Here is an 18,045-nt window from a genome sequence, read left to right on the forward strand (position 1 = left end):
GATGTACCATTTTCTGTGCGTTTATCATAAAATGTATTTTTGTTCTATACAATAGAATTGCTAAATGTGGTGGATTTTTTTCTTTTACCGTCGTTGAGGCCAATTAAGGTTTAGTTAGGTCATTTAATCAACCCCATTTCCACAACCATGTGCAATTTGGAAATCTATAAAATACCCATTTATGGTTTCACAAATCTATAGTCAAAATATGGCAGTGTGCAATGTGACAAAAGGTCTTAGAGCCACCTTGTATTTTTTTTTCTTTTTAATTTAAGATTACAAATAATATACACAGTGTTTTATATATTAAGAAGTCTGTGGAAGTTGACAGAAGTTGAAGGACAGTTTTGGTTTCAAACTCCTAAGTGAAAAGAAATACAATATTTCATTGGGCAAGCTACTGGGCCGCCAAAATGATGCTGATAAAGCAAGTCTGAATCCTCTGAAAGTGTACCCTTTGATGACATTGCAGTATTTCTTTCAGGAGAAGGTCATTGAGGGTGGCCCCTTTTATAACCCAGGGTAAGATCAAGGAGCATGAAATATTTTCTTTTTGCGTATGAATGAAAACCCACATACTTTAAGCAGTTTGACAGCATTTGCATATCAAAAGTGGAGCATCCCATTTGTACAATAGGGATATATATTTTTTAAATTACCAGTTTTGGTACATTAAGACAGTAGATGTTCATGAAGAGTGCTTATTCTAATGCAGTAGAGAATGCCTCTGATATTTCCTCTATTCTAAATTGCTTCATTTTAAAATCGACCTTGACCCATTTGGAGAAATATTCTTGGTTTCCATTTTCGCTTTCAACCACAAACTTCTCAATTTTGATCAATGGGATATTCTGAAAGCTTTGATAGGTACCAGAGACTCCCCAATCCTCCTTGCATTCCTTATTACGACAGAATATTTTAAACTTCTTTGTATAGCCTGAAAAGCCTCGAGGCTTTGGATGTGGCTGTGTAGTATACCGATCTTTGAATTTGTTATCGATCACTGTGTGATGAGACTCCTATAGGGTAGAGAAGACAGATAATTGTAGGTTACAATACAATCACTAAATGCCTGGGATGGAAGTTGCTAAGAGAGAACCATAGGTGAGTGGGTGAGGCAAAACTGTTCACACAATGTACGTGGAACAATGTTATTACATCATGTGACATCATCCATGATTAGCAACCTGAGAATGTTTCAAGGTAAATATGATATTACCATATCCTGTCTCAGTATAAATGAAGGGCATGTAACTGTTTATAGAAGGCCATTAACAACAAAGGGAATTATAATGTGTGTTTTTGCATTTGTGTTTAACTTACTTGTATGACTCGGATGTCATCTGTATTGCATGCAAATATCTTGCATTTTCCACATAGCAGTCTCTTATTTTCATCAGACAGTGATAATCCCTTGAAAATCTTTTTAAAATCACGTTGTTTTTTTTCTTCCTTTTGAATTTGCTGAATCTTGGTTGAAAATTTTAGAAACAGGTGAAAAATTGACAACGTCCATATATAGCTTAAAGGTAATCTTATACAAAAGTAAGGAGGAGTAAGTAAGAGACAGTCTGCGTAATTTTAGCACTTGGTAACAAAGTAGTTGTTCTCACAGACATATTCTATGTCCAGGGGCTATATATATATATATATATATATATATAGCCCCTGGACATTATTATTATTATTATCTTTTATTTATATAGCGCCAACAGTTTACGCAGCGCTTAATACAATACATAAATTCAAGGGATATGACAAGACAAGAATTGACACATGCAGAGGAGCTCGACCATCCGCTAGTTGAAGAAATGTCAATGATGCTGTCATCATTACGGGGACTTTAATCTCCAGGACTAGAGGCATCTTTAATTCCTTACAGGGACTGTAGCGAATGGATTTCAGATGTCACTGTAGGAGAGCGTTTGAGCTGCAGTGATCATCAATCAGTGTGGTTTTATATAGAGAGAGGTTACACTCTACCACACTAGAACCAAGGTTTTTGATTTTAGAAAGTAGGATTTTCCAAAAATGGAGAGACACTGCTCATATGGCAAATATACAGAGAAGAAGCAAACTTTTATAATATTTAAACTTTATTTATTTTTTTACAGAGGAAGATGAAGGAGCCTGGCAAACCTGCTAAGACTTATTTAACCAGTCCCTATTGACTGGGGTATCAGAGGGATCCGTTTACAACCCCTACTTTTTTAATATTTTTAGTGATTTTACAGAAAGTCTTAATGGTAAGGTATGTCTTTTTGCAGATGAAGACCTCAACAGGGTAGACTTTCCAGATGGAGCAAGTCAAATGGCTAATGATAATGATGGCATGTAAATTAGAAGAATGGTCATTAAATGCCATTTAATGTTGATAAATGCATTTGTAATGTAAAAAAAAACAAGGCAGAATATAGCATTTGGAACAGTGTTCTGTCAGCGACTTAGGAGTAATTATTTCTGAGGTAATGCAACGAAGGTTGTATAGTGAGAGGCAATAGGAGCAGGAAGAGAATGGTGGATTCTGCCTCTTACAGATCTCTCGTCAGACTACTGTGTACAGTTCTGGAGACACCATCTCAAGGAAATTGGCACATTGGACAGAGTTCATAGAAGGGCTACAAAAAACGTTAAGTGGTTTGCAGGATAAAAATTATCAGGGATCTTACAATGTATAGTTTTGAGGAAACATGAGGGATTTAACAAGGCATGGGGAACAGGCTCCTTGAAAGGAGGAGGAATGTTAGAACAAGAGGATATAATCTAAAACTAGAGGGTCAGTGGCTAGGTGTAATGTAAGGAAGTTCTACTCCACTGAGAGAGTGGTAGATAAATGGAAATGTCTCCTAGCAGAAGTGGTAGAGACTAATACAGTGAGAGGATTTTAACATGCATGGGATAGACAATGAGATGCTATGAGACCAGACCGAGGACTGATAGGAGTTTGAATCCCTTGCATTACGAAAAATGGTTAGACAAGATGGGCCAAATGGTTCTTGCCTGCCATCAAATTCCGTGATTCTATATAAAAACTACAAAGAAAATCTAGAACAAAGACAATATGGTGCTCTACATTCAATGCTCGGTCATATCATTTACATAAAGAATTTGTAAGATGTATTAGAATTCTGCTGGTCTGCCTCCATCAGTGATAAGAGATTTATTGCAAAGGAAATCCCAGAAATGGTTCCAGTACCCATTTCAGAATGTTTTGTGATTAGATGATACACACACCCATGTGTGTATCCGACCTTCCTGGACATGGGATATGTGAGAGCAAGATGAGAACCTAGGCCGAAAACGGTAACCTTGGTTTTAGAAGGTAAACCCTTGTTGTAAACATCCATAATCAACAGCAAAGTTGAGATTGATGGACGTGTAGCTTTTTAAACCTATATTACTATGGCACTATGTAGAATATTATTTCTGGTCATGAATATCTACCAGCCCCAATGAATGTGAAGGGGATGACAATACCATGCAGCCTTCCATTGTTGGTAGCAGGGGGACACATGGCAAGTAAATAGTTGCTTGTTGATTGCTTCTGGCATTTACGTGAATGCAGATAAAACAGTAAAAGCTTACCTTAATCAAGAAATCCCTGTTATCCAGCTTCTGTAGTCTTAATACAGCCCTAGTCATCAGAGTCTCATGCAGTAGGTTGTTCCTCTCCTTCTCTGCTTCATCACGTTTGCATGTCACTAAAATGCATTTGCTGTCCTTTGCTCGTCCACGACCTGTGTGACAAAATATCCATAATGTACCTTTTGATGTCCTAGTCGCCCAAGAACATTTCCCACAAGATGCACAGCACTCTAGCGATTAAAATGTACAGGTGGTTGCACAGACTGTACCAAGAGGAAATTTGTCACTACACATTCACCATTACCAAAGCCATACTCAACATTTAAAGCAATGACCCAGTGTCATTGATTGCTAAATATGAATTGTGATCACCCTTGTCACTTGTGTAGGCAGGCAACATCTTTACTAAAGCTATTCCATCAATTAGGTACACAGTATTTAGGGAAACTGCAGTCCCTAAATGCAGAAGGGGTACCACCAGTAGTTAACCAGGGCTGATAACTAAATCATCTGATTTTTTTTCCAGCGTACATATACCACCTGCAGCTGTACTGTCATATTATTATTAGGTGCTTACCATGTAAAAAGGTTAAGCAACTGCTTAGGTCCCCACTGGTCCAAATCCATTCAAAACGTTCAGAGGGTAAGATACAAATGTCCTCAGAACGCATCTATTCACTACACTTTTTCATTTCATTTCAGTTTATGGATAACCTTTTTGTCATGTGTAATTCATGTGGGTAACTTTAACCCCCCCCCCAAAAAAAAAATCCATTCATTAGAAGGCATAACAATCCTCAAAAAGTATAACTCTCCTCTATAGGAATCCCCAGATCTTGACCTCTCTCCTCCAACATTATATTTCTTTTTTATTTTGTTATTGTCCTGAATGACTGTAGTATCGATTGTAATAATATATTTAAAGGTCATCTTTAAAATAAAAAATGCATTCTCTTTTAATATGGAAGCATGTACAACAGAAGAAATTCCGATACATTAATGTACAGAAATATTTGATAAAATATTTATTAAATCAAATATTTATTAAATAACATATAATGCTAACAAATCATATACTTGTACCGCACTTATTAAATAATCTAATCAATAAAGATATTTTGGGGGGAAAAAAATACCTCTGACTTGTATCATCTTGGTGACATTGCCCACGTATTCGTACAGAAGTACAAGGTTACAAGCTGGGATATCTATTCCTTCATCAGCCACGGATGTAGCTATCAACAGCTTGCTTTCCTCACTAGATTTGAATGTTTCCAGCGCACCTTTCAGATTGAGTAAGGTCATGCCTAGAGCAATAAAAAGGAAGCGTTTTAAATACACTGTATGTCATCTTCTTTGTTGTGGATGGCCCTGTATAATGTGAATAAACGATGAAGAAACACTACAATCACTCCACCAATGGTGACCATGCAATACCACGTAATTGGTGCCCACTAATCACTGGCACCCTGGCTGGTTTTATCATAATGTTTTGGCAATCTAGATGTCTGAAAATCATTGGAACCTCAATCCCCATATCCAGCGAGAGTGCCAAAAGAGGGGCTTTAAAGTAGTAGTAAAGCTGAATGAGACACTGCTTCTTGGCTATGTCATTAGGCAACAGACTTGCTCATTTGGATTCATACAAATTGCAAACTTTCTGAATTTTGGCTAATTCAGCAATTTGTACCACGAAAACAAGGCCAGACACCCCTACGAAGTGGACGAAAATGAAGCAAAAAGAATAGAATTTTCATCCGAAATTCACTCACACTCTATCACACTCACTCTCGTACACTATCATTCCTGTTCACTCTCACACTCTCTAAATGTTTCTCTACTTTCTCTGCTGACCACTTCTGCTTCTGCCGACCACTTCCGCATCTTCTTGTTCTTCATCTTTGATCTTCTCTCTTTTATCTTCTTTGCCCGCATATCCATGGACATAACCTGGTGCGAACTTCCACTAAAATAGCAGTGCTTTTTCTGACCTGATCCTCCAATCAGGGTAGGGAGGTCAGAAAAAGCTCCGCAATTTTAGCAGAAGTTCACCGAAGCGCAAAATGGTGGCGCATTCGGTGACATCCTTTCACATGATTGGAGGATTCCACATAACCTGGCGAGAACTTGCCCAGAATTGCTTCTCTTCCAGTGGCATCTTCTTGCCCGATCCTCCAATCGGGTGGGAGGAGTTCACAGAAAAAGGTGCCATTTTGGCAGAAGTTCCCACCAGGTAATGTTTGATCCTTCAATCGAGTGAGAAGACGTTACTGAAAGCGCCACAATTTTGCCCTAAGGAGAACTTCCAATGATGTCCTCCCACTCAATTGGAGGATCGGGCGAGAAGACGTCACTGGAAGCACCGCCATGTTCACACCAGGTTATGTCCATGGAGATGCAGACGAAGATAAAAATAAACGATGAAAGAGAGAAGCTGAAGAATAAGAAGATGTGGAAGTGGTTGTCAGAGAAGGTAGCAAGAGTGAACAAGAATGGCAGTGTTAGAGAGCGAATGAGGGCACAGGGCAATTTATTTGTTCCCCCCGACTTTTGTCCGAACTGAAAGGACAGGGAAGGTAATTTGTCGCCGGAAAACAAATGGGCCAAGAACGAACTGAAAAATTAATCTGACTGGTTTTTGGTCCATTTGCACATGTCTATTAGGCAATGCTTATGCCTGTTCATTGTGGCAGACAATGCTCTAGTGTTCATAGAGCTAATTAATTTTAAAGGCTTGCATGTTATTTCTATTGCAAACAAGAAAAATCATTCCACGCACCTGCTTAGCTAAAACTGCTTATGCACAAAGCTGCATATTCAAGGCTTCTTGCTTTGGTCTATTTTCTAAAGTGTAGTGTAATGAAATCAAGTTTCATAGAGTGGCTTTAAAGAAACAAGTTGTATGCTTGGCCACTACTTCCATGACTGCATCTTATCTAATGATCTAATATTCCAGCAGCCTTATATTTACATACCCAAGCTATCATTCCTTTTGTTCCGACCAATCAGTACCTCTGGCTTCAAAAAGCATAGTGTTGGGGTCTCTTCAATCCACTTCTTTAGAGCCTACAAATAAAAAATTTTTGAAATTTTGTTTAAAAATCCCTTAGTGTAGCTTGGAAAACACTTGCTATTCCAGATAGTGAAGAAAACACAAATAACTTGTAAGTGCAGCATTCTTATCTCCTTCTCTACCAGCACATGCTATTGTCAACATACACAGTCTCAATTTTTATCATTCATTTTCATTCTCCCTTTATTGTTATAGCGCTATGAAATTAAAAATAAAATATACATTGGTGTATGTATATACCGTATATATATATATATATATATATATATATATATATATATATATATATATATATATATAATTTATATATGATACAAACGGCTGGAGACTGTAAGTGAGCAGGTACAGGCAGGACTGGGGGACACAGAGAAAGAGTGATGTTTTTTATGGGCAATAAAATTAGTTTCAGAATAAAAAATGCCCCCAAATTTCACCCAAACCGAAAGGGCAGGAAACGGAATTCGTTGTTCTAAAACAAATGAGCCAAAAATCTGAAATTATTTTGGGCCTCGTGCTTAAGTCTTAGTAACAAGCATGAGTTATTGGTAATTTATCATTTAGCTGTGTTTGTGTAATTAATATTATGTAATTTCTCACCGATACCAAGGCCCTGGTCTTGACAAATAAAAGCGTCCGCGTCTCTGGGCTTTCATGATAGGCCTCGTTCAGGATAAACTGCACCTCGTCTAGCTTGGGATTTATATTGTCAGCTGAAATTTTCTCCAAACTAGGCAATTTAGCTGCAAAAGGTTTTGATGAAAACAAAAGAAAATGTCACTTTATATGAGTAAATTAACCTTAGACTGTATAGAGTACAGAAAGAAAAGAAGAATTTTGGATTGTACGACCAATAATATGTTGTTAAATATGTACCTGTCATGGTTATAGCCTACTATATCGGTCACTCATTAATTATATCGCCTATGGGAGTGTCACAAGGTAGGCCACTCAACAAATTTCACATGCCTCTCAACATATAAAGGATAGTGTAAATGTAACTATTTCCCAGTTTCAGTGTGTGTGTAGATTTTTTTTTTTAATTCTTTTTTATTCAGTTTTTCTAATTCTTGATGAAAATATTTAAAACAGGGAACAGGAATAAGAAGGTTGAGGGGAAAGCAGCATGTTATTTAATCACAGAGAGGTCATCCAGTCCCCAACCCATCTTCCCCCTTTGAATGAAAACATCTTCTGGAAACCACCCCTCTCCCTGAAACCCCCCTCTCAAAACATTTTAAAGAGAACCAAAGTAAATAAAATCTCTCTACACATGTGATGTTGGTCAGTTGTCCATCCAAGGATGTTTAGGGAGTGATGAGCATTCTGGTTTTGTTTGTTGAGTGCAGTACCATGACATATACTTGAATGTTTTGAAGTTGGTGTTTAAGTGCGGTATCTCAGGTCTCTATAAAATCTATCCATGCGGTAAAGATTTTTTTGTGTCGTGTCGTTCAATGTGTAAAGTTGTATACAGCCAATACAGATGGAAAAGGTGAAGCATATTGTGAAGTAACATCATAGTAGGAAGAGTAGAAGTGTAGTTTCGTTGTAAATGCCATAGCTAACATTATATGCTTCAGCCTGCGACCTCTAGGATCGTTTTCCCCTAAGTAGCCAAATATGATTTCAGGCACTTTTAAACAACTTTCAATTAAATGGGGCTCTACCACCTATAAAAGTCAAGCTCCATAATTACATGAGCAATGCATGATCATTAAGGAACCTCTTGGGTCTTAAAAGCCTATATATCTTTATCTATGAATAAAGGATGAAGAATTAACAAGTTTGGGATGTTTTAGGATAAAAGCAAATATGCACATACTAAATAATTAGCTGTAAGCAAGGCATGTGATTAACAAATATTAAGGGGGACAAAAATAAACCTGTATTAAAAAAAAAAACAACTTTGCTTTTCCATAGCATTCTTATGTACGTACCTTCAAAGTTCCTTGTTAGGCACTGCTCAATACGGTTGTAACTTCCATTTTTGACATTTTCAAAAAATGTTTTTAAATAGTCCAAGGCATCCTTTGTACGGGCATCTTCATTGATTATGATCGAGTCATTGTATTTCTGTTAATAAATGAGGCAACAAATATTAATGATAACTTGGTTTTGATTTCCTGTCCCATACCCCGTATATTGTCAGTGCCTATGTATACAAAGTGGAGCTGTCCTTCTTTGATTGTATCATACTTTTTAATTTGACCCTACCCTCAACCTTGCCACCAAAATGTACACGCCTGGACATAGAAAGACATATAGAAAGATGACACAATGTGTGTACTTGCTCAGCTATTCTAAGGCTTCATTAGATGATTGCTGCATACCCGTAGATGTTCAGTATATGTAAACAGAGCTTTGCAGATGCGTGCCTCTTCCATTTTGTTCTCCATTTGCAATATCCGACATCTGTTTTGAGTATTAGTGATCCATTGTTCATAGGTCTGAGTTCCATAAGTCTTTTTCTGGATATTGGACAAAGAATCTGCAGCAAATTAAAGCAGACCATGGACGGTTAAACAGTATATATTAATCTTCCAATCTAATATTCTTCCGTCAATATCAAGCAGACTATCTCCATTTATATAAAATATGTTAGAATTTCTTAACCGTAGAAACATAGTATTCTCTGTTGGAATCACAGGTAATATAATTTAAATGTAATTATAATTTAAATTGAAACTGAACACTAGGCGCTACAGTCTATTACCTGGGATAAAATCTATCATTGCTTTTTTTTGTACAGTATCAATGAAGAGAAGGTGCTGTGGTCACACATTTTTAGTCAATAGGAAACGTTACGATGGTTTAGCTCAGAGCTGGACAGGAGACAATGAAAGGGACCTTGGCACTTTAAGGCCAGTGGCTGCCTAATGGCATAGGCACGGCCAATGGCTGGATATGACAGGACACATGTTGCATTTTATGGTCATATGGCATGCATCCAGGCATATGCACTGCAGCACACCAAATCTACACACCTGGAGTGGCAGTTCGGGTGGATAAAGGGCGATATTGGGCAAATGGCCGGTCTGGGCCTGGTTTAGCTTCTTCCCCACACACTTTGTCTCCAGTGGACCTTCAGCTACCAGAACGAAGCAAAACTTACCTACATTTCCAGCCCACATTCTGTATTGCTAGTACAGTATATATTTTCCTACACAACGACTTCAAAAATATAAAAAGCAGCAAACATTTTTGAGAACCTTACCGAGCTCTGGAAAAACAGATTTGGCCATTTTTTCTGTCTCTGCCATTATTCCTGACATTATTTCCAAAAAAGGATCGTTTTCACGACGTTCTGTTTCTTGGATTACTGGTATGTGGGAAAAAAATGTTTACAGATTAGGGAAATACATCATAACAGAAGTAAAATAAGAGGCAAAAAGTATTTTTTTTGTTTAAAAGTATTACAAGGTAACTGTGCAAGTAAAATGTAAAAAAAATTTGAGTATAGATACTACAGAACACCTGCGCTATTTCTTCGTTAACTTTTGGTAAATGTTATTCAACTTTTCATATTTACCGGTATAAAAAACAACAATTAAAGGAAACGTCAGCCATTAAATGCACTTTAACTCATATGATAGCTGCGTAGTTCCTTAAGATTTTTTTGTCTTCCATTTGGCAAATCTATTTGTACAGCACTGCGGAATATAATGGCTCCATACAAAATAATAAATAACAATAACTTGCTCCTTTCCACAACCACAGCTAAATGCTGTGCATGCGGCTGAACACATCTCTCTGCACATCATATACTTACTTAGTCACCTCCAGGCTTGGGGAAAGCTGGGGGCAAGACCCTGTGTACGTGTTTCGATAGTGCTGCCATTGATTTCAATAGCAGTGCCCTCCTGTCAGTGATTGGCAGCTTTAAATAGTGGCAAGATCCATGGAGGAAGGCAGTCTCTTGTGTGCCAAGTATGTGCTAGTGTGTCAAATATGAGTTTTTGTTTCATTTTGAAAGAATTATCATTAACCCCTTCAAAACCATTGAAAAGATGGTGCTACAGGACCCATAACGTACCTGGTGTGTCATTGGTTACAATGTCTGCCTTAAATCGTTGAATTTTACACTTCATTATTTTATTTAAAGATAAGTAGGCACTCAGTATCCACTTTTAATGTACAGAGAGGAACAGGGAGTTTACAGAGGAAGCGGCGGGTCTTAATCAGGAAGGGGTGTGATCTTAACAGGAAGGGGTGGGCCAATTTTAGATTAGGGGGGTGCCTAGGGCAGCACAAAACCAAAATACACCACTGTGATAACCAAATGGTTCCTCTAACACTACAGGCTTGGAACCTGAGAATGTGACCCATTGTACAGCGCTACGGAATTTGATGGCGCTATATAAAACAAATAATAATAATAATAATGTGATATTGTGATATAACAGTGAGAAAAGCAGCAATGTACATATACCATTAAATTAAAGTATAATATGAGGGAGCCCCCTCTAGAGTGTAATCTGCTCATTTCCCTTATATTAGGCTACAAAAAGACACAGAAAAGTGACAAATAGAAAAAAATTGAATAATAGTGAGCAGCAGTGTAAACTATGAGGTTAGATAAGCAACTTCACTGGTGAGATTTCAATATAGCTGATCATGTCATTAAACTGAAACAGTGCTTCAACCACTTTTTATGGAAAAGTTGTAATGCAATACTTACATTTTTCTGGCGTGTATACAAATGACTTTAACTCTTCCAGATTTTCCTCTACTGTAGATATAACTTCAACATCAAGGCTGGCACACAGTTTAAGGACGTAGCTTGTAGCTTCATCTAAACATTTGGATTTTCCCGTTCCCACCGATGCTGTTAACCCGATTATCTGTGTTCATAATACAAACAGACATAAGAGTTTCCCTAGAGTCAGAGGTCTTGGGGCTCTTTCAAAGTCATTTGCATGGGCCCTAAATATATATATTTTTTACAGGAATGCAAATTGTAGCACATGGAAAGACCGCTACCGCTAGAGACAGGGCTAGCAGGAAGATGTTTATCCCAGTATTACCTGTGGGCGTTTTGCGTTGGGCGAGCTCAGCTTCATATCAATGTACGCAAACATTAGTACATTGTAGGGGTGTGATCCTGTTGTGTTGTGACATTCGTCAAAAATGATCAAACTAAACATGGAAAGGGAAGGCACACGACCATTTTGAAGACAGTTGACGAGAATCTGAGGAGTCAAAACAATGATGTCACTGTTCTCTATCATCAACCCAATAGGAAGGTTTTCTGGTGACTCGCCGCAAAATCCCACCACTTTATACCTAAATAAAAAGGAATCTGTCAGTACCTGATGGTGCTTTGGATATACAGCGATAAATGAATATTTTGCAAAATTCTATTTTGAAATATTATATAAATCCTTTCTACATTAAACTTTGTGCTGAAGTATTTTTACTTCATTTTGTCTTGTGCAGTATAGTTCTGCGTCAATGCACATTGCAGAGGCAAGGTTCTCTATAGTGCCAAGATCTGACATTAAACGCATATAATTATTCATATATGCAAGCAAATACGTTACCACATACCCAGTTCCAGCAAAGTATTTGCAGAAAATGTCCTTTTGCTGCTCGTAAACTGGTAATTTAGTTGCCATGAACACCACTTTTCCCCGATCACCTTCTGGCTTGGATTTTAGGTGATGCTCACAAATGGAAAGCGCAACCAATGTCTTCCCTGATCCTGTAACATGTATTAAAAGGCAGAGTAATACAATAATTAAAATGTATAATGCTAATATAAACAAGGTATGGGCTAAAAGAAATATGAATCAAAATTAAGAGGTTTGGGACTAAAGTTAAGGATAAAAGGTTTATTCCTTTTAAAACAGGTTGAGAACACAGCTAACGCTAATTATATTTGAACCTATTTAAACTGATACAATAGGAGAAAGCAAATTACCGGTATTCTAGTTGTCTCACCTGTTGGGGCACATATAATTGTATTCTTCCCATTGTACGCTGGTCTTGCCAGCTCTTCTTGATACTTCCTTAGTGTCAATATTGGATGTGGTGTAAGAGTGTCACCTAGCAGAGAAAACAGAGAAGTATCCATCTGGTTAACAGCAAACAAGACATCATTTCATGACCAACTAATTGATTGTCCAGAACAAAATGTATCAAAGTGTATAATAGACATGCATACATACCAGGGAGTATACTGTTCATTTCAGGAACTGCAGTTGTCTTGTTGTCATGGGCAATGCCAACAGGGGCTAAAATGAGAAAAAGGAACATGCAGATATTTGAGGGTGTGATACAGAAAATGGAAAAAAAAAATACTTTAAAGAACTACAAGGTTGTCCACGAGCTGTTATAAGCACCTCCACCCTTTGCTACTCTTAGGCAGGTTGAGGGTGACAATGGTTGGAGTCATAGTTACATGTTTACATTATTAAGGTTGAAAAAGACAGAAATCCATCAAGTATAACATTTCCAAAATGGCTACTGTATGTATGATTACCCTTGAAGCAGCTTGCTAATTTTACATTATATATGGTATTTTTTTCCTAAATTTTAAACTTACACTTTTGGGATTTTATATTTACACTCTAGATTGTATGGCACCTTTATTTCATGATGCAGTCCGTATTGCATATTAAGATATTCCATAAGATAAGATATCCGCATAAACCTTTGATTTTGAAAAATGCGCATTACGTCTAGTTACAGCTAAAAAAAGAAGTAGCATTGATTTAATTTACCTGAAAAACATGGCTTTCCGGGCTCAGGGTCTTCTGCATACTGAACAAAATTAAAGGCACTTGATTCTCCCTCCTCTTCTTCTTCAGACTTGGCTGCTTTCCCTTTGTCTTTTAAAAATACAAGTTAAAATCCATATTAATGGGTATCCTTTAGTCAGAAATTTGCCTCAGTGGGGCTGAGGTGGCCCTTATACTGCTTGTAATTAGTATAAACTGCATTTCAGTGAGCAAGCTCCTTGTCTTTGATTCCACATAATATCTGGTATTTATATCACTGACATACTGTCAGTGGAAGATGATATGGCGGTCTTGTTTACGTCGTGGGCTCCACAGTAGTCTAGATTCCACCAGTCGTCAATGTTTATCACATTTGCTGATGTTTTTGAAATTTAATGTCAACAGTACAGCGATTAAATGTATATAAATATTAAAAAAATAAAAGGGTCTACGTCACAAACAAAAACGGCTGGTAGGAAAAATGAAAAAGTCTGTTCCTTGGTACTGGAAAAGCTTTTTTTGTAACGTTAACAATCCCTAAGCAAAGTATATACTAAACATCCTCTACATGTCATAACCTATGGGTCAGTGAATATAGAGTTAAAAACCTTTCTTTTTAGCCCACACTTCGAGGACTGGCATGCAATCTTCCTGTTCCATGGCCAGAGAAAAGACCTTTGGCCATTCCTTTTTATCTGAACGAAGAAGACAGTCAACAAACTTCTCAGCTCCAGCAGTGGGTCCCTTAAGCCTAGTTTCCTACATGAAAGCAAACACAGAATTAGGACCGTCTGGTTTCCAGAAAAAGACTCACACAACAGTATACTATCGATATCAAAATTAGGTAGAACTTTTTGGATGGTTCAGGTTTACTCTCTAAATTTACAGTATATATTTATTGCAACAAACACAACAACACAAAAAAGTTTAAAGATAATTAGTGGGAAATAAAGGGTACCACAAATGGAATGCTTAAATTTGAATTTGACCAAATCCAACCTGAAACTCATATCTATAAAGTGACATTTCAAGAGGGGGGGGGCATTACAAGTTTGAAATTCTAAAAGCACTATTGGCTTCTATAGTGATTCATACATAGATCTCTATGTTTAATCCTGTTGACTGATACAAAGCCCCACTCCCCTCTCTTCTTTTTGGGGGACAGGTTCAATTAAATTGTTGCTAGCACTTCATTGCTTTACCTGTAAAATTTCCTCAATCTCTCTATTTAAAAGGCAGTCACGGAAAAGGCTCAGGATTTCTTCAGGATTGATGTTGTTTGTTACTGTACTCTGAATGATGCTTAGATGTTTCCTTGCCTCATCAAGATATTCAATATCAGTAAAATCTGACCTCTGAAGGGCTTCATACAGACCAGTATAACCTACAAAAACATGAAAATACAAAAGCTTCACAAGGAAGAGCTCAAAACATTTTATAAAAGGATCAGTAGCTGTATGAACAATGTGAAGTTATCAGGGATAGGCAAAGTGCCCGTACAAGGACATCAGCGTCCATGTCAAGGTCCAAAGAACGTCTACCACAGACAGGATTTCCTTACTCAATATGAAAATAAGCAGAAATGTTAATTTAATGTTTCTAAAACTCCACAACTAGCTTTCACTAAAACAGCAACATCCTTCTCCAGCTGTTGCTATTGACCCTTTCCTGCTGACCTTACTTTAGACATTATGTTGGAATTTCATTAAAAAGAGTATATGAATGAGCATAAGGCATTAGCATATGCTGAAAAGGTAATTGTTTCTGTCTTAAAATGCAATAAACCTATTTAAAATTACATAATATTATCAATCTGACTACTTACAGAATTATCTAAGAAATATTTTTTTCTTTCTCCGTGGAACCATTTACCACACATTGCAGCGTGAGGATGATGATATATCACATGACTTCATAAATGTGCTATGGGTCATAGAAATACATACATATTTATTTTACTCTGTCTCTTTTTAGTTCCAATATGGCTGTTTTCTTTGTATTTGTAGGTATGGCCATATTGGAACCAGACAAGAAACTTTGGGAGATCTCAACAAGGATTAATTGAGTGGAAAATTCTTATAAGCCTATTCAAGGATAACTAAACCAACAGGTAATAGTGACTATGCACATTAAGTTGTGGAATAGTAATGCACAGCCAAATATACTGTGCTAATTTCACAGAATAAGAATGAAAGTCAACCTGCGGCATGCAGTCCATCCAAAAAGCCTTGGTACCACCCTTCAGCGTCCAGAGTCAACAACTTCTCTAAGAACAAGGCAGCAGCGGTTGTTGGCCCCTTCTGCTCTTCATGCTTTATTTGTTCTATGGCATCTTTTAGGAGACACAAAAACATAATCATGGAAAATTCAAAAAACAGGGAACCTCAATACTCAATGAATAAGAAAAAAGTGCTGGCCTAATTCTAATATTGATGTCCAGAACTGAAAATGCAATATATACACGTTAGAACTAGAGTCCCTCATATTGTCTTGCAACTTCTTGGTCTCAGTATCTATCTCTATTATTTATCCTCCCCATTAACCCTTCTGGTTTCTGCATATTCATGCTTTGAAGACCGTCAGCTTGTTTTCATTTCTCCCCTACTGCCTAAGCATCTCATGGACTATGGGCAAGAGGTATTGTGAAAGGGATCTTACCGTCTTGAAACCAATTTCCCATGTACCCCAGCAGATAAGTGGGACGAAGGATTTTCTCAATGTAACTTCTGTACAGGCTGAGACAAGTCTTGATCTCCTCTCCCATTTTAGCGTGTCTGGTAACAACAGGCAACATAATATAAGTGGTGGAAAAGGGAAAAATCAAGCAGGGTGCTGGTTTGTATAGATAGAGGCATTAGTAGCAGAAAGGGAGATGATTTTTACATATTGGAGAGAAGAGGGCTACTAATATGGTGAATGGTTTGCAGGATAAAATAATTATCAGGAAAGACAAAAGGATCTCGGTATATAAAAGCATGGAGAAGGGGAGATATGAAATAAATCTTTAATTGCATTAGAGATTTAACACAGTACATAAAGGAACTATATTACAACGTTATATTAAATAAAATAAATAGAAAACAAAAATATTTTTTAAAAATTTAAAAATAATTACAAACATCTCCTGCCAAGTGACGTATCCTGGCCCAGGCTGGCAGGTCCATGGGGGCAGCAGTATAAACCCACTTTTGTTGGCTCAGCACAGGCTGCTTAGACTTTATTAAGAAGCCACGGCTTTAAGAAACAGAGCAGTGGGATATGAAATCATAGCATGTTTGGAATAATTTTTACTTTTTTTATTTTTTTTTATATTTTGTTGTATATTTTAACTTTAGTTATAATATTTTTGTAATTATTTGTGTATTTTATAATACCTAGGACACTGGCTATGTGGGGGGAGGGCAGACTTAAGGTAAATACATTACTGCTCCTACCTCCCCAAGTATAATTTCAAAGACACCCTGTTTTCCCAACAACCCCAATAACTGGGGGGAGGGGAGCAAATTACAAAAGGGGCCCTACATACCTTTAAAGTTATTGAAGTGATATGATGACTGGAGTGTCCCTTTAATAGAGAAAAAAAGAATACTGTTCCTTAAAATAAATATGGGGGGGGGTTAACAGGGAAACAAAGTCTAAGAAAAATTGCAAAGGATGCAGAAAATGTTTGACATGTTTATAAGAGATAGGTGGGAAATGGGTGCAATGAAATGACACATAAAATAGCTTATGTTTCTGCTTTTTTTTAATAAAAATAAATACTTTTGTGTGGCAGTTCTAGTCCGTATATGTTAATTGAAGCTTACAATTAGCATATTCTAATACCTGCATGGGATTGGCAATAATAGATGCAAATCCCAGGCATGTAGGCTGTTTCTATATCTAAAACAAATAAATCAATATATTTCGTTTTCTTTTTTTTTGGTTTGTTTGTTTTTTGGTAACAATTTCTTGTGAGGAAACTAACTGCTGGTCAAAGACATGGTTGAAAAAAATGATGAAAATGCTCTCGTCCTAAAGTGCCAAAAACAAAGCTCTGTCTTTAAAGGGTTAAACAAACATTGTCACTTTTGTTGATGTGTCACCTTTACAGAAACTAAGAAAAAAAAAAAAGGGACAACAAGATCTGGGTCACAAACATGGACTGTCGTTTTGTAATTTTGGACGTTTGAGTTAAACAAGGTCTTTTATAAAAGTATGCAGCTCAAACACATGAAGTGACATTTTGTTTAATAATAAAACTAATAATAAATAATAACTTTTTTTGCAAGTACGTGATACTAACTGCCTATTTGTTGCAGAGAGGGAGGTTACAAATGATTATAGTTTGAGAACATCAGCAGAGGAAACAGTGCCAGAGTGGTGGACGTAACCCTCAGTTAAAAGTGGCTGAGTATCATAGGAGTTGGAGTGCACAGGTACTGGCAAGCCAATGGTTCCATATACCTGTTGCACTGTGCATGATAAATAAGGCATTTGCTCTTTAAACGTCTGGCAGCCATTTGTCGCTTTCAGTTTCCATTCTTTAAACAGCTGATTACGGAGTGCACACCGTATATATTTAGCTGGCTTTAACACACGCCTTTTCCACACTCACTCTCTACTCACCTTTCACAAAAAACGACCCCTCGAGACCAGGTTAATAGTGACCCCCCTCAGCTGGGTTTC

At 37.2% G+C, this 18,045-nt stretch overlaps 1 protein-coding gene across 1 annotated transcript; it reads right to left on the reverse strand.

Moving 5' to 3' along the window:
• Nucleotides 1-247: 247 nt before the first annotated feature.
• On the reverse strand, nucleotides 248-18,029 carry RIGI (RNA sensor RIG-I). Its single transcript, XM_053465881.1, has 20 exons — nucleotides 17,986-18,029; nucleotides 16,036-16,151; nucleotides 15,578-15,709; nucleotides 14,580-14,761; nucleotides 13,986-14,136; nucleotides 13,381-13,488; nucleotides 12,826-12,891; nucleotides 12,599-12,703; nucleotides 12,206-12,359; nucleotides 11,683-11,941; nucleotides 11,337-11,499; nucleotides 9,873-9,977; nucleotides 8,989-9,146; nucleotides 8,596-8,731; nucleotides 7,256-7,398; nucleotides 6,561-6,651; nucleotides 4,722-4,892; nucleotides 3,586-3,737; nucleotides 1,324-1,470; nucleotides 248-1,019 (listed from the first exon to the last, which is right to left on the reverse strand). Exons 2-20 carry the CDS (start codon nucleotides 16,139-16,141, stop codon nucleotides 702-704), a joined length of 2,847 nt encoding a protein of 948 aa, XP_053321856.1. The 5' UTR covers nucleotides 16,142-16,151; nucleotides 17,986-18,029; the 3' UTR covers nucleotides 248-701.
• Between the last annotated feature and the right edge of the window lie 16 nt (nucleotides 18,030-18,045).

Source organism: Spea bombifrons, chromosome 1 (assembly GCF_027358695.1).
Source record: "Spea bombifrons isolate aSpeBom1 chromosome 1, aSpeBom1.2.pri, whole genome shotgun sequence".
Lineage (NCBI taxonomy): Eukaryota > Metazoa > Chordata > Amphibia > Anura > Pelobatidae > Spea > Spea bombifrons.